This window comes from Seriola aureovittata, chromosome 19 (genome assembly GCF_021018895.1).
Source record: "Seriola aureovittata isolate HTS-2021-v1 ecotype China chromosome 19, ASM2101889v1, whole genome shotgun sequence".
In the NCBI taxonomy this organism is placed as follows: Eukaryota; Metazoa; Chordata; class Actinopteri; order Carangiformes; family Carangidae; genus Seriola; species Seriola aureovittata.
Window position 1 is genome coordinate 3,435,011 of NC_079382.1, and position 27,702 is coordinate 3,462,712.

General features: G+C 39.9%; 1 protein-coding gene across 1 annotated transcript in view; it reads right to left on the reverse strand.

The window, feature by feature from the left end:
* The window catches only part of man1a1 (mannosidase, alpha, class 1A, member 1), a 141,122-nt gene that overhangs the window by 13,041 nt on the left and 100,379 nt on the right, over positions 1–27,702 (reverse strand). Inside the window, exons 5-11 of the mRNA XM_056405112.1 lie at positions 25,285–25,379; positions 10,663–10,786; positions 10,260–10,353; positions 5,216–5,331; positions 2,418–2,637; positions 1,334–1,506; positions 817–932 (exon numbers count right to left, since the gene is read on the reverse strand). Coding sequence (XP_056261087.1) covers positions 817–932; positions 1,334–1,506; positions 2,418–2,637; positions 5,216–5,331; positions 10,260–10,353; positions 10,663–10,786; positions 25,285–25,379 — 938 coding nt within the window. The remainder of the gene's footprint in view (positions 1–816; positions 933–1,333; positions 1,507–2,417; positions 2,638–5,215; positions 5,332–10,259; positions 10,354–10,662; positions 10,787–25,284; positions 25,380–27,702) is intronic.

Here is a 27,702-nt window from a genome sequence, read left to right on the forward strand (position 1 = left end):
TATAGTTTGATCAATTCTGACAAAGCTACATCACAGCATTTTTTAAGTGACAAAAAGAGGCAAACAAACCAGCCTGAGCATTTGATGCCACATAATCAGGGATGGGTATCGTTAAGATATTGTATCGTTAACAAGCTTCAACAGCATTGTTTTGAACAAATCACTATTATCGACTGATTTTGTAATGATGGAAATGAAAAACAAAGAGAGAGAGAGAGAGAGATAGAGAGAAAGAAAGAGAGAGCGAGAGAGATAGAGAGAGAGAGAGGGAGAGAGATGTCGGACCTTATAGATACTACGGCCGTTCAATATCGGGTTTCAGTACCATCCCTACACACAACACTAATTATAGTTGAAAGTTTGGAACAGTCACTGCAGTTACTGCCTGGGACTGATGAGATCATTATGAGAGCCTCTCTGTGGTCTGGAGGATTTATTGTAGGAAAAATGTATCTGTAATTAAAGAATTGATCGGCGGGCCGGCTGGACTTGATTGAAAGGGCCGGAGTTGGCCAGCGGGCCACCAGTTGAATAGGCCTCATGTAGAGCTACAAAACTCACAGATTCACTCAATATGTGATGTTGTAGTGATGTAACCTTGACAATGACCTTGGTTATTCTCTGGAGCTTTGTCTGAATGAATGACAACTTTGTGTTTTGTGTGTGTGTGTGTGTGTGTGTGACTTGACATCTCTGTCAGTTTGGGGGACGCAGAGTCCCAGTCCCTCCATAAAATGCAATGACAGCACAATCATAAGAGGACAAAAGTGAAGGGTGTGTATGTATAAAGATGTCAAGTTTTTTTTCAAGTCTTACTTGAGCGTCTCTGCCAAGTAGAAGCTCTGTTGTACATCGTCGTGGTTTGGAGTGGAAGCGTAGACGTCTCTGACGCCGCTGTAGCCTCCTTCTACTCTACAATGCTGCTCCAAGGCCTGAATGACAGACAGTAATACAGAGCGACAACAGGAAGAGATGAAGACAGAGAGAGAAGGGCGTCGGTGAGTGGCAACATCAATCAAGCTCTTTGTGTGCTTAAAAATATCACTAAACCTTTTGGTGCATAATTTGCTAAATATAAAAATAAGTTAAATAAATCGACCTTCTGTTAGCTTCCTTCCTGATTTGTTTGTTGTTTTTGAAGAGCATGTCAAAAACCAATTAATTCAATGTTAGTCCCTTAGTTTACCTGCCTGAAATAAAATCTCTTAACTCAAGTTCTTTGAGCAGTAAAAACAGATGAGAACATATTTGCCCAAACAGCCCAGCTATTCTTAAATGAAACATTACAAAAAAAAATAAAACATGGTTTCCTTCAGATGAACAGATATTTTACCTGAACAGCCTCCCAGCCCCACTCTCTGTATTTGGGGTCATGGGTGAACCTCCACATGTACATGTAGGTCTCGATCACCTCGGGACGGAGGATGAAATACTTCTCGTTCTGGCGGGTGGCGATGGCCTCGACACCGCCGTCGAAACGGAACGCCTCTGGACCCAGCTTCAATGCTGCGGAGGAGGAGAGCATGATAAAGAAAATACTGGAGATGTAAAGATCATACAGTCTAACGTTACTGCTTAAAAATGAGGGAAACCAAAGATAATGTAACATAATGTGAAGACAGTGAGTTTCTGGCTTTTTACTTCACTGTTTCTGTTATTTACCCACATATCTATATATTAATACATTTAAGTTATGCATGTGGCTTCAGTGCAGAACAATGTCAAACAAAATAATGTCATTTCACTGCTGGTGGTGATGTTTTCCAGAGCTGGATTTAAAGCACTGTGACTCACAACAGGACTTTTGATGAATTAATTTGAGGGAGAAAAATACAATTATTTGACTGAAGATATGAAAAATAACAAAAATGCAAACCCTCGACATATGGCACTCAATATAATAAGACTTTTAAATTACTTCTGAGCCAATTTTCTTTGAATAAACACTAATTTAACTCATTTGACTTTCCTGCTTAAAAAGGATGACAAACGCATGGACAGCATTCAAAAACCTGATGAGATGATCACTAATTTAAGTAGAAGAACAATAACTACAATAATAAATAAAGTAATAACTTGTTGAAATGAGCAATATGGCCAATAAAAAAAGCCAATATTCAGAAACACATTTTGTTCCTAGTAAGTTTTTGTACAGCAACTAATCTGTAAGACTGCTTTCCATTGAATGAACACTTAAGATTTAATTTGGTAGAATTTTTTTAATAACACTGGAACAAATTGAAAACAATGACCCCCATGAAAGTATCCAACTAAATCAAAACTGTCAAACTTAAAACAAGTGTGTCCAATTCTACTGGAAACATGAATGATTTTAGTGTCTATTGTTTTAATCATAAACGCCTTTGTGTGTGTGTGTGTGTGTGTGTGTGTGTGTGTGTGTGTGTCTGTATATTTACCAGTCCTGGCGTAAGACTCATGACAGGTCCGGGCGATCTCGGCGGCCTGCTCCATCTGGTGGCCCGTCTTGTCGCTGGGCGCCCCGTCGGCGCCCAGAGCGATCATGCCACCTGCGAAACAGGTCAGGTGACCCATCTTATGCTCCAGCAGCCCCCCCTTCCACTCCGCTATGTAGGTCAGCCCACCGCTCGACTTCCTCATCAGGTTGGTTTCTATCGCCTGGGAAGAACAAAGAGTAATGAGGGGTGTGTTAGGATTAGTCGAGCATTGGTAAGAAAACCATTTAATTTAATTGTGATAATCCTCCTCTCATTACGAGGTAAATTTCAGAGTGTAAAGTTTATGTAATGAATGGATTTTTCCACATACAGGATATAGAGGAACTACATCTGTATCTGTTTCCCTTTCTTTTTCTTTTAGAAATAAACTTATTTTAGCTGTTAAACAGATGCGCATAGTTATTAACCAGAACCACAGCAGAACTTGATGACACTTGGTTTATGCTGCTAAATCCAGACTAATTACATTTCTCTCCACAAACAATGACCAGACTAGACTTTATTGTCAGCAGATAACTACCTTCTGTTTATACCTGCGCACAGTTAAACAAGCCAATGGTTGGTGGACAGGACATGAGACTGCTGCTTTCTGCACATGATCCTCAAACTTCAGTAGAAAATATAGATCTTAATAACATGATTACCACGGGTCTCCATGACATGATTTCCAAAAAGAAGTGATGGATGTGGGTGTGTGGGTAGCACTCAAAGCAAGAGGCACCATAGGTTTTAATATGTATTTTGAGCGTTCTGACCCTTTAACACGGCCCGGATTTCACAGAACCAGACTGTGGAGGAAGGACACCAGTGTTATCGTTTCATTTCCCTGCTGTGACTCACATATTCACCCTGTGCTGCTTTCTCTCCCATCCTCCTTCTTTTGACAAATACATCATCCTTGAAGATCCAGAGGGATTATGGGTAAAGTACCCTTGCGAGTTTAATTCTGTATTTTAGTCGGCATGTATTATATTTGCTCCCTGGTGTGTGTTACTGAAACACATTTCTTGTCACCACAATTTCAGTTGACAGTTTGTCTGCTCAAGTGTGAGTGTCTATATATATTCTCTTTAGGAGGGCTGTTGTTAGTGTTACTACATTCATCTGCTCCATGTCCTTTTTATATAAATGTGTGTGTCACGTTTGTCTTTCTCCCCACTGCTCAAACTCACTACTAGGTTCCTAAGGAGCAAATTATTAAAAAATATCATAAAGTTTGGCATTGAAATGCTCAAAAATCATGTTACAGTCTAAGCTGCGGCATAAAATATATAGAGTAATAACATGGTCGTCATTTGAATGATTCCTTTCATTATCTCATGGGCAACACTTGCGTAAGCATTGAGGTTATGTGGGTGACCGGATTCCTGTAACATCCGCTACAGGGAGAAATAAATAAATACAGCAGCAAGACCACTTCTCAATATCTGGAGATGACCTCACGTTTGTGGTCCACTATCCAGCAGCCATTTATTATGACAGAGAGGGAGGCATGAGGGATATAAAAAAAAACAACAACCCTGCAGGGAAAATCCATGCAGCTCACCATCTGTAAACAGTGTGTTCAAACCCTGATTTTGTCCCTTCAATGACCACAAGTTCAAATCAGAGGTCGCCGCTCCCGTATCCTACATCTATTGTTTTCTAGAGGTTACCCATGTAGTGCTTAAGTTTTCACGTATTGATAAACTGATTGAAATACCGAGCAAAGTGACATCACTGCTGGTCGTTCAGGCGTGCTACAGACCACAGTTGTCAGTGCTAAGAAGTGCAACAGATTGGAAATTACAACCCACAGAGATCAGAGCTGTGTAATGTGGTAGCTGAGACGGAGAGGGTGTTTTACAACATTCACAGATGGTGCTTTTAGGGACCTGCAGATAGGTGAGAAATTATGGTTTCTGCTCCAGTAGCATAGTTACGGCATCAGCCACAAATGAACTAAATGAAAAGCTATTAAACTTTTATATAGTCTATATTACTACATTAAAAGTTATCATTCACACAATATAAAAGGAGGACAACAGCATTCAAACGCTCTGTTTTAGAGGATAGCCACTAATGTAGTGAAAGTATAAGAAAAATAAAGGCAATATCATTCTTCTAAACAACTTCTAAACTCTGTAGCATCTAACAAATAATATCTTGCTCCACTGGTATGTAGGAAACTTTTAGAATTGGATATGCCTGATCACCATTTCAACTCTTATAGTCTTCACTGCACTCACAAACATGGAAAAATATTCAACATATACCCTTGAAATATTTAATTCACATAAGAACTGTAGGCAGTGGGTTGACACAGTGTCGTCGCCAGATTTGGCTCAGAATGTCTTCAATAAAATTCAAAACTTTTTTCCCCAATCAAGATCAATAAGCCGCAAAATCAACGATAAAGACTCTGGTGATGTCAATGTTAATGACAAACAAAGAGGGTATTAACCTAAAATAGTTAAGGTGGTGCTAAAATGTGAAGTTTAGGGCTTATTTTCACTTACTTTCCATTTTTTGGTTGATAAAAAATGAATCATTTCATTCATTTTATATCAAAATATTTGCAGATTATTTTTCTTTGACAACTTTGACATCTATGGCTGCAAACTCAGCTCTGTGTTTCATTCTCAAAGAGTCAAAGTCACCTTGACCCTTGCTGAAGAGCTGTCGGCTGTGTGTGTGTGTGTGTGTGTGTGTGTGTGTGTGTGTGTGTGTGTGTGAGTGTGTGTGTGTGTGTGTGATACCTGCAGGGCATCATAGTACATCTTCTTTCCTTCCTCATCAGTCCTGTCAGACATCAGCCAGGCCTTGAGCAGGTACTCATAGAAACTGTCACCAAGGCCACCTACGGACACGTGATCTGCAACATACAGATAAACGGAGATTAGATCACACACACACACACACACACACACACACACACACACACACACACACACACACACACACACACACACACACACACACACACACACACACACACACACACACACACACACACACACATACACATGCATAAACACACCTCCTATGTGTCTGCAGGTTCAGATTACAACTGCCATCATTGTTGGACCATCCATAGATCATCCCCACATAGCGCAAAAATACCTACAGCTGATGATATATTACAACATGCATGTGTGTGTGTGTGTGTGTGTGTGTGTGTGTGTGTGTGTATGTGTGTGTGTGTGTGTGGGTGGGTGGTAATTGTAGGTGAGCATCCAGCCAGCCCGATATGTCCTCTTGCATTTGCTCTGCTGATTGCCAGTGACGGCTCATCCATATGCAAGTGTCATTAACAGAGTCCGGCCTTGTTTGTAGAGTGCAGAGATTAAATGTCAGCCGCAATCATCTTGACGTGAAAAGAAAGGAGGCTCGGCAGTGAGGACGCGCTGGGTTTGCGAGCCGATAAGAGTACCTGGCTGTCCACGACCAGCATTAAACCGAGAACAAGCGCGCCACACAATCGAGAGAGATGACACAAGCTTAAAAATAGAGCATCAATGATCTGCCAAACAACACTTCAACAGTCTGATTATAATTAAAGTCATGGAAAACGATTACAAATTTATGCACAAATGTGTTTTTTGATGCATAATTAGAGGCAGAGAGAGGATGGGAACTATGACTCACATGTGGTAACATAACAGCTGTTTGCTTATAACATAATCCTCCAAAAACATGACTAGGTCTTATATTTACAGTATATGAAAGAGACGGGGTTGAGTGCTGCAGGAGAGGCTGTGGTGGAGAGATATTTTTCAGACAACATTAGGCTGCAAACATCCCAAGGTCATAATTTATTCAACAAATGCATTCCCATCACTATTGCATAATTTCTTTCCCGATGAAAAAACCCTCTCTGACTAAGACGAGTATAAAAGCGTTTTTAGCGAGCGAGGATATTTTTTTTTCTTTTGTTGAAACTTGCTGTTTCTATTCAGCATTGCAAATTGAATATGTCACGATTTGCATAAAATACTTGGATGAAAACACAGGTACTGGCTCTGGTTAAGAGTGTCAGATAAATGCCAACAGTTATAACTGTGGATGCGTTTTCAGTAGTTTTATTTAATATTTCAATGCATCAGATAATAAAAGGTAAGCAGATCAGGGGGTGCAGGTCCACGTTTAACCATCACACACACTAACAGCCCTCTGGTTAAGGGATGGGCATCAAGAACAAGACCAGACAGGACTCTAATACATTCAGAAGCATATCAATGGTTATGTATAATAAAAAAAAAAAAAAAAAAAAAAAATGGATCAAAGGATTTCTAATTTAATGCCAAACTTTTCTTGTATAAATCAAGAGAATTATGCCCTGATTTTATGTAGAACAGAGGCTGGCCTGAACAAACATGATACTTTTACAAGATAAAATTGGTGCTGGAATAATTAAGCATGAAAAAATGTCATTCATTTCAAATCTGAAATACTCAATAGCTGAGAGTCGGGAAAAAAAGTCTCAGCAGATCCTCATAACTTTAGAGACACTTCTTCAGCTTTTAAGGTGATCTGAATCTCTCCTTCCACCTCTGGATGTGCGGCTCTCCGACTGATTCAGACACCACAGGCTCACAACATTAAATTACAAAGAACACGATGATTCTGTACTGTTTTGTATGCACAACAGTGCTTCAAACAAATTTAGTTTTTAATCCATTATTGGTCTAATTTGCCTAATCTTCACAGTTCTTGGTCGGTTGAAATGAAAACACAGCAGGCTAAAGAATCATTTTCCTCATGCTGTGTTTAGTTCCTGGTGCTCCACAGTTCCTGGGTTCATCTGGTCAAAATGGCGATTAAGGATTAAGACATTTCTTTCAAGAGTTTTGGCAAAAGTGCTGCTGAATACCTGACTTTCATTTGACAACTCCAACTGGCTCCCATGTTTCTATGTTTATATCGGACGTGAAAACTGACGACAACTTGCCGAGAGATTAAAGGAATAGTTTGACATTTTGGTAAATACACTTATTCAATCTCATCTAATCATCATGTTTAATCTGTACAAAAACAAAAGTATAAACAGTCCTGGTTTATGTCATGGTAATTGCCAAGAAATGCATTCTGAAATTGTGGTAAAACATGACTAGGTCTTATATTTGCAGAACACGAAAGAGACAGGTCCTTTTCAGAAGTCTTTTTCATGTACGTTTTTTGGTTTAGTCTGCCTGTATCAGACTCTCTCTGTTAGTGACGACAAGAGATAATCGTCTCTTGGTTGTAGCTATACATTTACCATACGGACAAGAAAGTAGTGTCATTTTTCTCATCTAACTTGCAGAAATAAAGCGAGTGAGCGTCTTGATAGTTTGATATAGGAGCTATGTCACCGTGAATTTGCTCTGAAGTCCAGCTTCTGATCTCTGGTGGTCAAAAATCTCTCAGAGCAGCTTTAAGAAAAGGGTTGAAAAATGGATTTTGATATCAGCCCCATTCCTGCTACTTGTCAGTGTCATTTTCATTCTATCTACTCAGATGACGGTTTTCTCCAACACTTGACAACTGGTATTAGGAGAGACTTTTACTGCCTCTGCCCTCAGCCAAACTACACCTTACATTACTTTTCTATTATACATTGCTCTGTTCTGTAACTCAATATGTTATTCTCTCTTTTTTCGCGAACACCTACAAACTCTCATCTTCCTCAAGGTCTCACTATCATTATCATCATTACCTGTTCAGCTGCACAGTTTGAAGAGTTTGATAATGGATTTGAAATTATACCTTGTTACTGCAACCTGTCAGAAACATGAGCGTCTCAGGAGACGCATGTGCACACAGCGATATTAAAGACAGGAGCTGGGGGTGGAGTACGTGTGAAAAGTATGAAAATACTCGACAGTGACGCGGGTAAATAGTGGGTTGCAGTAATGTAAAGAGAGTCAACAAGGTTCAAATGGAAAGAGGGATGACAGGGAGAGAGAGCAGAGGAAGAAGAGGGGACCACTGCTCTAACACTGCTAGTACAATTTAAAAATAACCTCCACAAGTTATCATAAACCATAGATCCTCTGTCGCAAGAGATTCAGGCCTCCAAAATATAAATACTCAATTTGTATGGCACTTTTCATACAGAGGAGTGCAATTCAATCTGCTTTTCAAAAGAATAATGAAAGAACAATGAAATGTGTGAGATGAAATGAGAGGGAGAAGATGAAAAGTTAAATTCATTTCTTGGAATATAAATATAAATTATTACATAACTGCTAATCTAAAAGAATATATATGACCCAGTTTTTTTTCTGCGGTTGGGACTAAGCCTATGTGGTATGCGCTCTACCAGGTGAAAAAAAAATATTATTATCATGGATGACTAAGAAAAGCAGAAAGTATTCACATCTGAGAAACTGCAACCAATGAATTTGCTTAAAATGACCAAAATAGTTCCTGATCAGGTTTGTATCAATTGACTGATTTTGGATGTTTGAGTTCTGGATTATAGTATAGTTGAGAATAAGTCAGTGGATGTTAAAGAAATGGTAGAAAGGGATAATTAATGTACAATAATTGGGGGCAAGCTCGTGGACAGTTTAAAAAAATAATGAACACCTTTCCAAATTCTGTATCTGAGCATGAGACGTGTCTTGAAGTGTCGTAGTGATTACAATAAGAGAATGATATGTGCTCTCTCCTGCTTTTCGTCAGAACAAATTACAGGTGTAGAATAGTTTTCTTTGAAAGATCCGCACAAAGTGCACTGCGGTAATCTAGACAAGGTGTAATTTGCATGTCATCTTGGGAGAGAAAAGGTCTGACCTCTGTGACATTCTTCAAGTGATAAATGCAAATTTTATTAATGTTTCTGATATCAGACTCAAAGTCCAGGTTACTATTAACCCCGAGGTTTTCAGCCTGTTATTTTCATCTTAATTACACTGTGTTTAGGCATGAAATTACCATCTGTTAACTCTGTCTACTTCATCTGCGGCAGAAAAGAATGAGCGAGTCTCGCATTTGTGTCCGAAATACACCTTAAAATATGCTAATAGGGCAGGAAGAATTTGGCTTGATTAATGTTATGCAATATAATGGATACATGACTGTTCCGAACAGCATAAGCTACCAAGAAAATGACAAGCCCAAGGGCTGAGCCTTGAGGAACATGATACAAAATGTTTACTCTTTAAACAAAGAGACAGAGAAGACCAACTCATTTTACTGCTGGTTAATATGGATCGTCCATTGTCTTTAGGAGTAAAAAGACACTGACAACTTAAATCCGCTTTGATGCGAGTGCTGACTCAGCAACTGGAATATCTAGCTCTCTAGAAGAGAAATGTGGGCAGCACATGTGTTGAACAGGTGCAGGGGAAGCCCTCAGGTCTGAATGGTGACGCTCAGCTAAAGTCGAGTAGTAGCTCTGACTCTCCGATGTTTTTCTTAATGCATGAGTTGGCTGTGTCAAGACAAATGAGCACACAGGGTGAATGTTTGTGATGATCATCTTTGAATCATCTGACTAATCATGTGTTTATATGTGGCCTTGTTATTTTACTAACTGCGGTATCTGGTGAGTTAACCGTTGCTGAAATGCATGTCTCTGTTAGATGATTGCTGATAGTGGTCAGTAAATGTATGTTATTGATAAAAATTACTTTCCCCTGCTGAATTTGCCTGCTGGCATTTACACATGAAGATAAAAAACAAGGAGCAGGAGTGCAGGTTCTGGTTGGCACAGCAGCTGAGAATCAATCCCAAGCTAAAGGACGGTGTCTCTACTCAAGCACCGCTATGATATTTAAGTATAACACACGTAGGAGTTGCAGGAGAAAGACTTACGTTGGCCCCACTGCCCGCTGTTTGGGTTTAGGTAGTTGGGGTACAGCCCCTGAGGTTTGTCCAGGCGGTTAAGAACTTTCCGGATGTTCATTACCTATTAATTAAAAGAAATAGAACACAAATGTAACAGGTAAAGCTCAATGCAAACACCACAAGTGCAGTGCATTGACAAGGAAGTACGTAAAGTGTTTATATGCAACAAAATGTGAAATACTATCTGTACGTGGAAATAAGGTAAAAGAGGAGAAGAGTGTGGAGTCATTGCTGACTCATTTTTGATTCCAGGAAAGCATCTCTGTAAATCCCCCCCCGACATTCCAGACACTTCAAAAAGTGCTAGAGTGCGAGCCAGCCAGAAAGTGTGAAAAAGGTAACATTTTCTAGTCTCCTCTGCTTGTGTTACCTTCTGAGCAAACTCAGGATTTCCAGAGAGTTTGCTGAGGTGCATGAACTCCAGATGCAGGGTGCCGTACTCTGCCAAGATGCTGCTGCCACCGGATGCCCACGGCCAATTTCTACCAATCCCACTGCACAAGGAGGAAAAGAGAGGGAGATGGAGGCGTCCATTAATAAAACAGAATAACAAAAAGAAGCTCTGAAAAATGCAAACTGCAAAAACTTTGGTGTGTTTTAGTAAATTATCTAACCGTGTTCTTTAGAGCCACATGGAGAATAACCTCCTAGCAAGTTTTAACTTGTGCAACACTTTATATTCATTCTTAATAACACCCACAGGTGATTTGTGGACAATCACACAAGAATACAGTATGAGTCATGTTAGAAAAGCCATTCATCAGAAAACCACAAAACCTTCTCGTCTTGTTACTAAACTAACAGCTGAAAAGAGGCAAGAAATCTTCAGAAACTCAGATTAAGACTCTTTCTCAGTACTCAGCTGTACTTTACATGTTATTAGAGAAAGTCATTAGGATTTATCATCTGTTGCTGTCATGAGAAGAGATTCTTAAAATGGATAAAGAGTGAGGTGTATTCGTGACATTAAAATTAAACTAAACTTCACATTCCATCTGTCATATCTATGATAGGGATTAGTTTAGCCTTTTCACACACTTGACTTGGGCATCACATCTTATCCTCATTGGTGTGTATCTGTCAGTGAGACAGAACTTGCCGGACCCCACCCTCTCCCCCGACGCTGCTTGTAGTGACAATGAGGCTGGCATCGACTCCCAGGCCATATGTGAAACCCTGGCGCACTTGACAAGGACAGAAGACTTAGCAACAGGGTGCGTGTGTGTGTGTGTGTTGGATCATTAGAGCAACTGACAGATTACTTCCAGGCCAAGGACTGATGACTCTGGTGGGCGATGCCTCAAGTAACTACTCATGAATACATATTAACAATTCACTACACTGTGAAACACACAGCAGGATGTCTGCACTACAATAACTACATGGGGACACATGGTCATAAACTGCGCGTGCACACACACACACACACAAACACACACACACACACACACACAGGAAGCAGAAGCAGGGGAGGCATCCAACAAATGAGAAAAAGGGGGAGGAGAAGGAGTGCAAATTGGGAGAAGTGCCACACACACATACACACACACACACACACACACACACACACACACACACACACACACACCTCTTCAAAGAGGTGGCTGAACATACTAATTATCCCCTCTTCAACTCATCATGCTGCACAAGCCATAATTTGTTTCCCATTACACCATGGATTTAATCAAGTCAACCAAACACAGGGAGGACCACCGCAGCATCAGGCAGCGAGCACTGAGACAGAGATCAGGGTCAGAGAACGGAACTGCTGAGGAAAAATCCCATCACTGCAGACCCTGATTAAATTGGGAGCCGTGTGTTTGTTAGCCGTAGACTGACGCAGACGTTAAATAAAATTGGATAGAATTACCTGCACAAATGTTTAATGTCAGCACCGCTACACGGTTGACATGATATATTATTAACTTAAATCCAAAATATAAATATGTTCTGGTGTTTTCTGTTGCTTCCAGAGGAGTACAACGTTATTTCTTTATCTCTACCGCTGCCTCCACCTCCCCTAAGTCAACCGTAGACCTGATCCGTCTATCCATCTATTTCAATCCCTTTATAAACCCTGTGATGAACGATAAATCCGTTCTCCTGGCAGGAGGGGGGTGGGGGGTTAGGCAAACAGACACCTTTCCAACTCGCCCCTGTCCACCTCAATCCCCTCCCCAAAGCCCTGTTGTGAGAAACAGTAAATCCCTGTTAAGGAGAACAAAACAAAAGACAGCAGGGAAAAGCTGCCGCGTAAACCAAACAGACACAAACCAATGGAGTGCAGATATAAAGTATAACACTGGAGACAGATAAACGAGGGTGTGTTTGGGATATTATTAATCTGCCCACGGTGTCTGGAAGTTTCAGAAAGACAAGTTCAAGACTATTTGAGATGTTTAATGTTGCTTGGAGCCTGATGAAAAATAAGGATGCTTAAAAAACCAGAGTGATCGAGGGCAGCCTGCTCGTCTGAACACAACTATTGAAGTTATTAAAGTATGTCGGTAAAATAAGACAGAGCATATACTTAAAGCAACATTATGCAATGTTTGAAAAGAATAAATAACATAATCTTCCTAATTTTCTATTCAAAGGCACTATAAGCCTTACTTGGCCTGGTATGACCAGTTGCTTATGGTTGCTAATGTTAGCAAACGTTAGATAAGTATTTTCCTCTATAAATGACATTACTGAGTCGACTCGCTGACTGCAAAGTGCACATATATTTGTAATAACGCTGTGACTTTTAATATGAAATTCAGATTCTATTCAGCATGGTGAAGGGATTAAATATTTGCTCCGTTATCCTGTGCTCAAATTCAATATTTACAGTAGGCAGTAAGAAAAAAATTACACCGCAATTGCATTTCAACGCAAGATATGAATAAATAGTCCCAAATTTAACTGATTAGAAGACAGTGGCAAACAAAAAAACGTATCTAAAAGAACTGAGAGTTGTTTTTTTTCCCAGATATGAGGTATATAAATGCTAAATGCTGCTTCTGTGTGTTTAGTCTTACTCTGAGGACAGTAAACAGGCCTGAGAGGTCTGGACCGCTAATAATGTAGCAGCAGATCAGAAATGTAATTTGTTATTGAAAAGTGTTTTCTAAACCATTCAGAAACTGTCCAGCCATGTCAAATGCATGTCGAAAGTATCTGAGAAGCAATGCATCTACTGCACCTATTATTTTGGGTTCTACAGCAACATAGGAGTGAGAATTATGGTTTAAGGAAGGTATGGTTACTGACTTTGTACATGTTAGTTGCTAGGCTACAACACAAGGCAGTAGAAGCTCCACAAATTAGCAGAATGTTAATCTTCAACAATTTAGTTTAGGATTAGACTATGTTGGTTGCACTGAAATTAATATGAACTACTACTATCCCTGCACTGTATTAATCTATGGAAGGACGACACCTGCTACTACCGCAGGGAGAGGCTGGTGTGGAAACCAAATAGACACAAACCAGCAAACATCAGTGGTGTCAGAGAGATGAGGGTGAATTTGAAATAAAATGCATCCATCAGTCCGACCTCTCACTGTGGCTGCTTGCATTACCAGCTTTCAGTGACCGACCTTTGATTGAAATGATGCATTATTGCTGCTAAACCCCATAAAAACACCGGGTCAGAGCTGATGTTTCCACTCCATTTTGGGACTAAATGAATTTGTTTGAATAGCTACCGAGGGACATTCATGTCCGGTGTTCCGATGGAAACTCATTGTTGCTCCAGTCACTTCCCGTACTGGGAGTGGAAACTGGCATTCATCCACTGGCATACGGCGCAATACAACTGTATTAGTCCATCTGATGGGAGTCCAGTGTTGTGTTTGAGTGGTGATGCAGACGTCCCGGTGGCCCAGTTTCCAGAGCACTGTTTACAACTAGCATGCTCTACATCCCTTCTCTCACATGGGATGTAATGAGACTTATTACAAGCTCTAAGCTATAAAGGAAATAGTTTAGTTTATGACCTGTTCTTGCATTACAGACCGTACTGTAATACTGCGATGAAGGTTTGAACATATATCTGTACAGACGTCTCAATTGGCTTGCATCCCAATTTGCAGAAATTATCTAGCAATGATATCTACTGTAAGATGATATTGGATTTCTACTGTTATCTGTTTTCTTGTGATCTCAGTTGGCTTCATTTCCAAACAGTAAGGGGCATGAAGATTCATATTAAAACTGGCTGGATAAAAAGTCTCAGTTTGTTTGAATTCAGCTCCCTGGCAGGAGTCACAGTGGTGCTTCTAACTCTCCATCATCACGCTGTCCTTTGATAAAATTGCTCTGCTGATGAGCAATGCTTTAAACCAACACAAGTAATGTAATGCAGCATGCTGAAAAACATTCAGTAATTCTCTTTAATTAAATTTTACGGCGACCTAGAACTGGAGGACGTTTTTTTTTTTTAGAGATTATGTCAGGCTTATGTATGTATCAACGCTGACATTGAACTTTCATTATAAATCAAGAGATCAGCCGGCATCATCCACCTCTGATAGAAGTGATATGATGCAGTTTGTTTGGTTAATAGGAGTCCATGCCCATAAATTTTAATCAATTTGCTCAGAGCCCACATTTCATCCTGTTTCATGACTTTCACCATGAAGACATGAAGTCAGGCCATTCTGTCACTACGAATGGAGGACATTTGGGTGCAAGTTTTCAATCTCATCTTTTAAGCCAAATGGCAAGAAACATTTATATAATAGATATTTCTGTCAGCTTTTTAAGGACTATAATACAAGCTCTGTTAAATATTAGTTAAATACGGCACTATAATTAAATTTAAGTCTCTACAATTGACCAATATTCAAACCAAAACAAGCTGTAAAAGCTACTGAACCTTAGCTAATAGCTTAAGTGAGAGGCTACAGATGGAGGATGGTTCGAGAATGAAAACGCTGGTACTACATTCTTTGAGAAGTGAAGGTTTCCCATAAATCCATCATTGCTGGACAACTCAGCATTTCAAAATCTGTACTTTTATTGTAGAAATATTTACCAAGATAATCACACATCATATATTTGCTCCATTGTGCTGTCTGCCTTTTGGGCCAAGAAACAAAAACCTGAAGTCTCCAGGAATCCATGCAAAAAACATGGCCTCGACCTAGAAAAGAAATGGGTCGTTACAGATTGATGCTACTGTGAATTACGTTTACATTGGAAGACATATTCCCTGCCTTGTTTATCCTGTTTGTCCTTTTGGGGGTGTCCTATCTCTTTATTATTCAACCTTTCACACCTATAGTCATTGCCTGACCAGCTGTGAAATGACGAATTGTAGCTTACTGGTTTTTATACCCTCCAGTCCATTCTGCAGAGCCAACAGTGGTGATTTTAATTCTATGCCACCAAAGCAGGAACCTGGAAAAACGGAAAAAGGCATTCCATCTCCATAAATTAGCATGTCACACCAGGATGTGCCCTCTCACGCTCCTCTAGCATTATGCTAGGAAGTGCTCTGTGGTTGGATGAAGCCCGTATTTTGGCTCAATTCTCTCCTTCTTCTTTTTTTTTTTTTTTTTTTTTTTTTTGTTTCCAACCCTTTCACTGTCCTCCTCCTCCATCCATGCCGTGACCTTGCTTCTCCCCCTGATTTTCTTCCCTCAATACCCCTTCCTCTCTGTTTGAAAATCTATCGTACTGCTCCTCCAGGCACAGAGAAAATGTGAATTGCGACAGATTCACAGTTAGTAACTTAATTAGAGGCCTTAAATCATGGCTGCCTTCCACCGCCTTAGGTAACTGCCGAGGAGAGCTGTACGGGGAATGAGTGTGTGCATTTCTGTATGTAAGCTTAAAAAAAAAAAAAAAAAAAAAAAAAGAAAGACATTTTTGGATAGCCTGAATGCCAGACATTTCTTTGTTGTTAAAAAAGTGCCTCAGGGCAATGAGATTGTGTTACTACCAATACCCTGAGTGTGTGTCTGCTGTGGTTATGGTAAGGACACCTACTGTATAAGGGTTCCCACCTTTGTCCTTCCAGTAAGTCCCTGTTTTGCAAGCCAAAAAAGTCTTAGGTCTTTCCACTAAAGTCCCAAGGCCTAAATATTGGGTTTCGATGCCATATCAACAACAACAATATCTGTTGTCATACACGGTGGCTCTGGTAAACTGAGCAGCTGAAATTTGCTGCTTTTTAGCTGCCATTTTGGAATTTGGAATGAGAGCTGATATCAGCCTTTGTTTCAGGTGCCGGAACAGGTTTGTTGTGCTGCTGCTTAATTAGACTCATGCACATTAGAGGGGGAGAGTGTAACCCAGGTAGTTTTCTGAAGCTTCAATTTACAGACATCCCCTAAATGCCTCGCCTGCAGATGTTTAAGAGAGGACTTAAACCGATGTTCCTCACATGCTATCAGTAGAAGCTAGCTTTGTTTGAAAAGAGTGAAAATATGGTGCTCTAATATCAGACTTACCTAGATTGGAACCAAGTGATATTGATTAACATAATTTTTATGTCTTCAATATCTATTAAATCTACACAAATGATTTAAATTGCACTTTAAATCGGGCAAATTAAGTAATTCTTCACTCTGTGGGTGATCTCACTGTGCTCAATAAATATAATGACAAAATAACACTGGTTAAACAAGGCTCACAGTGAGTTTAGGGATTTAAACTGCGATTTGCTCTTATCTATATCCTAATCCACCCGACTCATTTCATTCAGTTCATTAATGCTTTTTTTTCATTACCAAAGAATTGTGTTTTATTTTAAATCATTTTTTAAAAAGAATAAATTCAGAACAGGATTAAAATTGATTCATATTTTAAACACAACTGAATACCGTTTCTACAGCAGCAACAGCAAAGCCACTGCAATCTCAATAATCGCTGGAAACAAATCTAAAATGTCAGTAAAATTAATGATATTCCTGACATCAAAATACTAAGTGAAGTTTACACAGAATGAAGAACAGACATGAGTCAGCATCAGTCCTTCCTCCTGTCCTCTGTCCTCCTCCCTCTGCTGCTGTGATTCACTGCCTGCAGGTAGCGCTGGTAGAGAGAAGAGGCCGGTCTGTCTCAGCTCAGCAGCTCAGTTTACAACATTTTAAGATTCGTGGGAAACTAAGAGAATCAGTTAAACATACAGACTGCTTTCGCTTTAGATTCTATGCTAATTTGTTTAATCAGCGTGTTGTGGTTGTGTAACTGACAAAACAGTAGAAAATATCATTTTTCTAGATGGTTGTTGAACAGTTTGATACAGTACTCATTGGCTTTGTACTTTGTATTGTATTTATGTAACTGTTTAAAACTCGAGTAATCTTTGAGTGGCTACCTACGTGGCTAACTGTGTCCAGACAGCGTGGCCTCTCTGATCTGCTGTGCGTGTGTTTGTGTATGTGTGTGTGTGTGTGTGTGTGTGTGTGTGTGTAGTAGCAGGCTCGCCCGGCGCAGAGAGCAGAGCAGAGGACACAGAAGCAGCATGACCATAAATGATAAAACAGAAAATCAATATGTGGCCGTCCATGTTGATATTGTGGTGGGACGCCACAAATAAATCAATGTATGGAAAACTTTCTCATCTTTGGGCTTGGTGTAAAGTATCAAGTATTTTGAAGCTGCAAATCTTTTTTGATTCTGTCAAATTGAGTCTAAAGTCATCAAATTTATGACTCGAGTCGACACCTCTGCCACCCACACACCTTAAAAACTGATACACCATCAACCTCAAAATGAAGACGAAGGCCACAAAGCCTTACAAAAACAACTCATAAGAGCACCAATATAATTTTCAGACTTTTACTTTTTCAAGTCTAAAACATTGTAGCTGTATCACCTCAGAAATCCAGTTTTCATTGGGCTTTATAACTCATTACAAACAGCTAATAATGCTACCTTTAACAGCTTGTTCTAAATTCACTCCAATTAATTCACATGACCTCATTTAAACCCACCAACCGGATGAAACAGCATGACACCACCAATATCGTTTAGCTATTAGTAGCTAGTAGTAATTACCAAAACACCAACATAAAGTATGTTAGCAGGTTTCACTGTACCTTAGGATAATTTTCGTATGTGTAGAACTCTGCTGACCTTTGAACTTTGTTGACTGTTATATCAGACCTTTCAGCTGACACTTATTGAGCAGATGGATTGTTTAAAGGACTTGTGCCTAAATCCTGGATGTGAGATCATCATTGTTTTCTTTGTCAGTTAATCAGCCAATTTTTTTGAACTCACATTGCACTATCAGTAAAAAAAATGTCCCATTTAAATCTTTTCAGAGCCCAAGGTACAGTTTTGTTTTGTCCAACAAATAGTACAAAACTCAAATAAATTCTGTTTACTATAATGTCTGACACAAAAAAAGCAGCAAATGATCTCACTGCAGAACTTGGAACCATTAAATATTTAGTATATTTGTTTGACAAGGACTTAAATGATCAATCCATTTTTATAATAGTTGATTGAAAAGATTTGTTTTTTATCAATTCACCAAAATGTGTTGTTTGTTTTTTTTGTTGGAAGCTACTGGACCTCAACCACACAAAGAAAGCCTTCAAGTCCTCTCTTCTGGATATAACTGTGTATATGTAATGTATACAATAGTTCTCGAAATCTCTGCTTTCTATGATTTGCCCACTACCTGATAGTACATATTTATTAGCTTAAGTAGAAAAAATGACATCCTTTCAACATACATCATTACAGATCATTTTGGGCTCATCTGCTAACCCCATTCATGACTTTCTTATCCCTCTTCATGACTTATGCTGCTGCTGCTATGCTGATGACACTTTGTTCTCTGATATAGGTGTTAATGTAAATGTCCTTCTGTTAGGCACTACAGACCTTATTCTGCTGTTTCACTCTAAAGTAGCTCTGAACGTTATTATACTGTCATCAGTTTCTATTATGCAGAGAATTTCCACACGTCCACTGGATTAAAAAGTTCATGTTCATATCACACCGAAAAGAAAAGACTGCATGACAGAGTGGCACTTTAAAGGGTCACCCAGTGCTCTGCTACTGGAGCAATTCTCCATCTAGGCCTATTAATCAAACTCCAAGGCCCCAAGAACTCAGGATTGATTGCTTTAGCCGCAGAGTCTGTGGCTGAAGTAGGAAAAATCTGCCCAAAGCTGACATTTTCTTCTGTGAAATTAGAAAAGAGAGCAGGGGCAAAGGAGTTAGCTCGGACTGTGCAGCGTCATTAAGATGATGATGTTGCTTTTAGCAGCAGTTTGGCTACAGAGTAGATATCTAGTTTGTGCATCCTGTAATGGTGGCTGTTGGTGGAGATGTGTGCTGTATATTTATTTCTCTGAGAGAGCAAAGTCTGCACAAGAAGGAAGGAAAGAGATCATATCCAAGTGGAGCATCTCTGCATCCCAATAAGCAGAAAGTAATAAAACAGTGCCAAACCTCACTGACATCTGACTGAAATTTACCATTTAACGTTTCAAAACATCTATTTGCCATTTTCCGTTTCAAGCAAACGTCTTCTCTTAGAACGCTGTTTGTCAATTGAATGTTTGAGTGTTTTTTCAACCATTTAATGCCAATTACACAGAAAAAAATAGATGTGTGTATGTGAGAGTGTGAGTGTGTGTGTGTGTGTGTGGGACACAATCATCACCATGATGCATGTGGAGAGGAATGAACAGTTAATTTCAGGGTGGAGCACATATCCAGACACCTCAACACAACACAATGCAACATGCGCCCACACACACACACACACACACACACACACACACACACACACACACTTATATACACATGTATACACACATACACACAATGTCTCATCCCATTAAGGCCAGTCAGTATGCAGTGCAGTGGGAGTGATTTGCAAGAGCTTTATCAGCCTGAATGTTAATAGAAGAGCTATGGGACATACTGGCTGAAGCAGATAACAACTGGGTAACGAGTGTGTGTGTATGCGAATGTGTGTGAAAGGACGAAGGGGAAGCGATTGGTTGGTTGGTTGTTAGAGTGCTGCTACAGCTTCTCCTGTTGAAGTGTGGCACCACGAATATGGGGACATAAACTTTTCTGCTGTATGTGGGATTTACAACTATTTGATGTTCCCATTATTTTCTGCATTCATTTGGAGCAATTACATGAGGCATTTACACTCATGTCAATATCTTAGGTACGAATTGTGTCATTTAAACCATAGCTGGGTGGAAATTAATCCTGTGGTACAAACATGCAAAAATATTCAGCTTTACTTTGTAAAAAAACTCTTTCCTTGTCTGGCTTGGACTATCATTATTCATCATTATTCAGCCACTAAAGTTGAAACAGACATTACTGATAGGCAGCAGGAAACAGTTCTGAGTCTTTCCCTCAGTAAAATCAAATCGATGCATCATTTAATTTGCCATGTTAATTCCTACTTTTCTATGTAGTGACACTAAAGTACATTTAAAACTTATTAACAATTTTGTCTAATCCTAATCCTTTATAGAACATTTCATTGGAAGCGACACTGCCATTGTGTCAGAGACGCAGTTCTTTGTGATTCTTTTTACTCTAATAATCGAAACTAAAATCAGGGACAAATGCTCTTATCTGTCTGACTGCAGCGGCCTGAGATATGCTCTGGTAGGACCCGAGTCTGCGGCAGATCAATTGGGCAAATCGGATCGTAGCAGCATTTTCCGCTCAGTTAGTGGCAATCAATGGGTTTATATACAAAGAGAGGGAAAGATAGAGAGAGAGAGAGATGAGGAAAAATAAGGCAGATGGATCTCTGAGTCCAGGGCCAGCCTTTGATCCTTTCAGACACACTGTGTACCTCATTTATCGGACCTCCCATGGGGCCAAGTTGAGGCTGTTTTATGTGTCTTCTGAAAGTAAAACAACTGGATATCAAGACAAGATTTCCCAGGTGGGCGGGGCTTGGGGCATGGCTGCAAGCGGTGACTGCTTTGTTGTGACATCACAAAGTTCCAGAAGTCCTGACAGCTGGTTTTAAGGCTCAGTTTCTGAATACAGGCTGTGTGCATTTCTCTGTGGACTGAGTGCTTTGATACTTTCACAGTATTAATATAGAACCTAGACCTGCTTTATCATCAAACAGCAAATGGAAATCTACCTTTTATACAATGTGGGACCTTTAGACTTCTCACTTTGCCACAGTAATGTGCAGGTATCCTCCAGGATCCAGGTGATGCCTGTAACCACAGCAGTGATTCTGGCTGTGATCAGAGGTGAAATTGGATTGAAACTTTCAACCAGACCTGGCAGGTAAAGTGCTTTTCAGCCTGGTGTTAAGTTACTCTTTAAAAGCCCAATAGCCAACTAAAGAACCAGATTCAATGAGGTGACAATCACAAACAAGTATGCAGTGACACCACTTAGATGGTGTTGTCACAGGCATAACTCAAAACCTCTTGAGGCAGTCTGTATTTATTTACATGCAAATTAAATCCTTTGAGATGATGTGAATGTGCGCTTTCAATGCAAAGTTCACTTTTGCTCTTTAACTTGGGACTCATTACTTTGTCTAGACAAACTGCAAACCCATAACTTCAGAGTAAAAAGTTTGTAAGACATCACCAGACTGAGGAAGTGGCATTTATCTTGTTCTCTAAAATTAAAACTGTGAGCAAACAAGGTTTACTTGTGTAGAAGCAGCAGCATGCTTTAAACTGTGCCCTTATTTCTTGTGGCCCCTCTTGGGCTCTGCAGATAGCTACAGGGCAGAGTGATGAAAACTGCAGAGAGAGAATAAAGAGAACAAGGCCACAGAGTGGAGTGGACCTACAGTGTGACGTCCTGAAACAGAAGGAGATACTGGGTCGCTCAAGGTAAGATGGAGTGAGGAGGGAGTGAGTAAAGGACGGAGAGGGAATACAGGAGAGTGCGCTGTGAGAAAATAATTTAAAGTAATAAAATGAAGGAGAATGAAGGAATTGAGAACAAAAGAGAGAGAGAGAGAGAGAGAGAGAGAAGCAATGGGGATAAAAGGAAAATATGATAATTGGGCCTTGTTTGCTGGTGTGTCTGTGTGTTTTACAGATTTATGCTGCTTCAATCTGGGTCAAGGTTATGTAGGAAGTCTAACAGCTCCTAACCACACTGCTTCAAAAGTGCTTCACTGATGTTTCTCCTCAACTACCCATTTATATAAACTCTTCATCTGTTTCTGTCTCTGTCTCTGTCTAACCGGAACACAAAAAATAAATGAATTCAAACTGGGAAACTCTGAATAAAAGGGTATTTATGCTGCAGACAATTCAACCACTGAGAACGTTTTATTTCTATTTCTTCAGCAACAAACAGGTTATTGACCCTTCAACTTCTCTGTAATGTCACTTATATGATCCAGAACAACAGATACTCACACAAAGGATTGGAAAGAAACAAAGATATTATCAAAGCTGCAAGCAATGTTGCGTAGGCACCTCATGTGGCTCTGCCAGGAGGCCACGAGTCCACGACATGCAGCCAACATGCATTATGTTCCTGTACATCACGTGTAAACCAGACCATGAAAATGTCATGTAAATCAAATGATGATTATCACTCAAGGGTTACTTCCTGTTTTCTGTTGGCGTTATGACTATGACTTTGTATTAGTATGCAGATGTCTTCAGTATGGGACCTATTATCAAACATGTGAAGTTTGGGGCAGATTGGACAATATATATTTCAGTTACAACAACTTCCTGTTTCATGGCGAAACATCGGAATTTGCCATGTTGCCAGAGCCTCGCTGTTTGATGAAAACATTCGAAAGTTTTGGTTGTCTAGAGTCTTATCCGTCACGCAGTCCCATCAGGGAGGTGTCTAATTGGCCCCACATTCATTCTGCTGCATGGCAACAACCCCAAACATACAGCCAGAGTCTGTCTGCAGAGACAACAAGAGCAAGGAGTCCTGCAACAGATGGTATGGATGGATGCATGGGAATATGTGTGAGCGTGTGTGTGTGTGTGTTTGTGTGTGTGTGAGTGTGTAGGGATTTGGGAGAGTGTGTGTTTGCTTTCAAGCTATCATAGCTCAGTCATGCAGGTAAAGTCATCAACACCACCAATCTGCTGAGTCCTCTAGGGAATTGTGCATGCACACCCACATACATGTGCATGTACACACACACACACACACACACACACACACACACACACACACACACACACACACACACACACACACACACACACACACACACACACACACACACACACACACACACACACAGCCTGTCCCAGGGGTGTTTCTCACTCCTAAGAGAGGGACAAGGGAGGGGCAGAGTCCATTCACCCATACAGACAGAAAGAAAATTAATTTGTTACAGCACGTTTATCGTCATGACAACCTGCTTTTTAATTAACGGCTGACAAACAGCAAAGTGTCCTGTCTCTCTCTGGGGAAAGACAGATATAGAGAAAATGGAGGAAATAAAAAGAGTGCTCCCTTCATCAAGACTGTTCACGTTTCCTCTGTTTTAGGAGACAGACACTCCGATTTTTCTGCAACAGGTTCTGAGAGCTGAAGTTAATATTGTAAAATGTAATAATACAATAATATAATAACTTGTCAATTCTTTAATCATACTTGTCAATTTTATAATTGCAAATGTATTTTTATTGCATTGAATAAAACTTTACATATAGTTCAATTTACTCAACTAAATGCTTGCTCAGTTTTTGCTCTGTCTTTGGTCTCCACCACATCCTGAGGGAAATATCTGGATCTTTAGCTGCTGCATTCTCCACTATGTTCACCAGCCAGTTGTGAACTTTGTTTGTGTACTGGTTGCTGCTGAGCAGGGGTAGTGTACAGTGAGTTTATCTTTAGCTTTTTTTTTCTTTAGCTGGAAAAAACTGCCCGCTGCTGCCAAAAACAACGCCACGAGAGCGGTAAGTGAAAGAAAATAGTTAAGTTGTGGGCCAGACAGATAAACAAAGAGCTGAAAGTCACTGTGAAGCTCCATCGAGGCGAGGGAAGCTGCAGAGACTGGAGGTTATTCTAGTTCATCACTAGGAGCGACCCTCTTTGGTGTAATTGTTTTCAAATTGTCATTTGATTTTGTAGTAAACTCTAAATATATCAATAAAGCCACTTTAATGAAAGATGGAGATCTCCAGTCAGCTCACAATTATAATGGTCATTTTTAACTAGTGTTATGACTATTTACGGGCCACTAGATAAATACATATAAAATATTGATTAATAGATAAAGACAAATATTGTTAGTTTACATTCATTCTTTTTGGTTTCTCAATATTTCTCTGTTGATAAAAAGCCTCAAGAAGGTGACTAAAACATCTGATGTACAATGTACATGTTTCATGTTCAGTATTTAAAAAGAAATTTCCTTTCATATCCTTTAATGAACCCATACTATGCTACATTTTACAGCTTCAGCTTTACATTTTAGCACTTTAAGACCAAAGTACTGTAAATTAAAGGCCCAGTGTGTTAGTGTGTACAGCCACGCAATGCTACAAGAAATATGTGATCAATCATAGTGAATCACATCCAGCAAATCAGAGATGGAGGATTTTTATCAAACTGACAACTGGTTTTATAATTCCATCTTGTGTGTGTGTGTGTGTGTGTGTGTGTATGTGTGTTTTCTGGATGTGTGTAGCATCAACCTCTTGACAGTAATAAACCGACTGACTGTGACCTTTAAACCACTCAGAGAATTCAGAAACTTTTGGTTTGTCTTCTGAGTGTAGTTTACCTTCGGGTCCAGCCACTGAAATGCAGTCCTTGATGAAAAAAAGGAAAAGGACTTCTGCCTGACAAGTCGGCCCTGTCATTTAAAACTAAAACATCTCAGCTCTGTGTGCGAGAGTGAAATATATGGAGCCTGTGTTCGCCCACCTCACATCAGGCGCCGGACCACAGAGCTCTTTAAAGAATCAAACCTTCAAAACAGAACGGCTGCCTCAAATACCACCAGTGTGGACTGCTGTGTGAGAAAGAGCAAATAAGTGAGAGTGTGTGTGTGTGTGTGTGTGTGTGTGTGGGTGTGTGTGTGTTCTACCTCTTGAGGTTAAGCAGAGCCCAGGGGATGCCAGTGGGCGTTTTGAAGGCTGGCAGCAGCTTTTCTCCCAGCTCCACCGCCTTTCTACGGAAAACCTGAGAAAGAAAGACAGAGAGTGTCTCATTACAAGAGGTTTCTTCTTGCTCAAAGAGGATTTTACATTTTCCTGATCAACTCTTGGGAAAGACCACGTACACCATAAAGGCAGAGGGGGAAGAAAAAGCATCCGATAAGTATTTTTTACACAACTAAAACATTCAACATCAGAACCATGACTCAACAATTTGAACTTGACTCTGAAACAACACTTGAAGGTAAAATCATGTAAAATCAGAAAAAAAACTTTAAAACATCTGAAAAAAAAACACATTTTCCTCTCAGTATAAAGTTTATAGCTTACACTTGTATCCCAGTCCTTCCCTCCTTCCTTCCGCTCTTTTCATCCCTTTATTCCAGGCTTTCCCTCTTTCCTGTCTCCTTCCTTTTCTCCTTGTAATCTTTTGCCAATATCTTTCCTTGCCTGTCTTGTTGTTGCTTGCAGCTACAACACATGAATGTTTTCCATCTGTAATTTGAGGAAAATGACAGAGATTCTTGACTTTATTTAGTCTTTTACGATGTCACTTACATAGTGTGAAAATGAAATTATAAGATACTCCTCAGTGAAGCTATTCCAACTGGAACAGGGCTTCAAAGTCAAAATAATAATGTAACGACACATTAAGCCTGGAACTGAAGAAGAAGCACATGATCAGAATATTTTGAAAGGCATCATGGGAACATTTTAAGACCAGTTTATTATATAAGTGGATTTAGGGATATTCTAAAAAAGAAAATAAATAAATAAGTCTGGAAGAATCCCTCTACATCTGATTGAGCATAACTAATTGAAGTGGTGCAAACTAAATGGGCAGAGTGACCGGACTATGATGATGCAAAACATCCAGCAGTCTTTCCTGCAGCTCTAAAGTGACTGACTGACTACAAGAGAATGACATTTTGATTGAATGAATGAATGATTCCCTGCTCACTACAAGTAACAGAACTTCGACTTAAACTTGACAGAAAAACACAAACTCCTCCTAAACAGAAGTGAGTGTATTAAATCCAAGTATACACCATTTCAGTTATAATAAAAGTAAACTTTATCTATATAGCATCTTAAAACAAAACAACTACTTAGATTTCCTGTGTCAGCTCTAGTGTTCGCATATGTGACTGGGCAGCTTTGTAGCAGCTTTAGTCAGGAGAGGTCGGTGGGTTATGGCGGCTCTTAGGTGTCTGACTTTGTTGCCTGTAAAAGTGAAGTACTTCCATATTCGGCTCCTGGCACGGCTTTAGTCAGGCAGTTAAGATGGAATGGGATTTGGCCCAAGACGTGGTGGACTGCTTCACACCGCTGCCAGAGTTTCATCCGCTTCACTCAAACTACTGCCGCTGCTGCTGCTGCTGGCCACTGACGAGAGCGAGAATGACGCTATGTCTGTTTCAGTTTGGCTGTTTGCTACTGTAATCCACATGAACATGCCGTTTTTTTTTTATTTATTTTTTTTGGCTCACTGTAAATGTAGTGTAATGTTAAAAAAACGTCAAACCTGAAACAGCCACTTCTGACGAACGATGACTACAAACATTATCAAAGTATTTTTGAGGCAATGCTATGTCATCAACCTTTACAAATGAAATTCCTTTGTTAAGGGGAGGATGTCATTTACATCCACATGAAACACTGGAATGTGCACATTCATGAAAGACTTGAGAAACCGCAATATAAACGCAGCAAAGCTTTTCAGCACTGTTTACCACATTCTCATAAACCTATCCAGCTTTACTTGAGTTGCTGCATTTTCAAATTCAAAACCAGCTCTCATAAAGTTCGCCTATTCTAATTATATTTCCTCACAAAGACAGAGAACACCAAACACTTTCTTTGTTGAAATATGTGGTTTGACACACAGGAGCATTATCACTTCTTTGGCTACACAACCAAAAGCTGGTATGTGATCACAAGCCTCATGAGTGTGTGTAGTATTAATAACGTTCCACCATTCAATACCAATTGAAATGTAAAACATGTTACACATTTAAACATGGGTCAACAATACTTTTCTCTTCTGCGCCGTATCCCCACTTGTTTTGAGGCTGCATTTACAAGCCTGCCTTTTGTTATCATCCATCCATGATTCTTTTCTCCATTGTAGTAATATCTTTCATTCACACACACACACACAAACACATACACTCAGAGGTGGTACAGTAGTATACACTTTGTCAGCGAGCTGGCAGCTCCGTTCCCAGGAGATCTACCACTCATCAGGGTGTGAGGGATGGAGGCAGGGCGGAGAAAAAGATTTGCGAGGAAAAAGCTTGGGAGGCTACTTGTCAAAACAATGTGGCAACTCGACAGCTAAAAAGGCA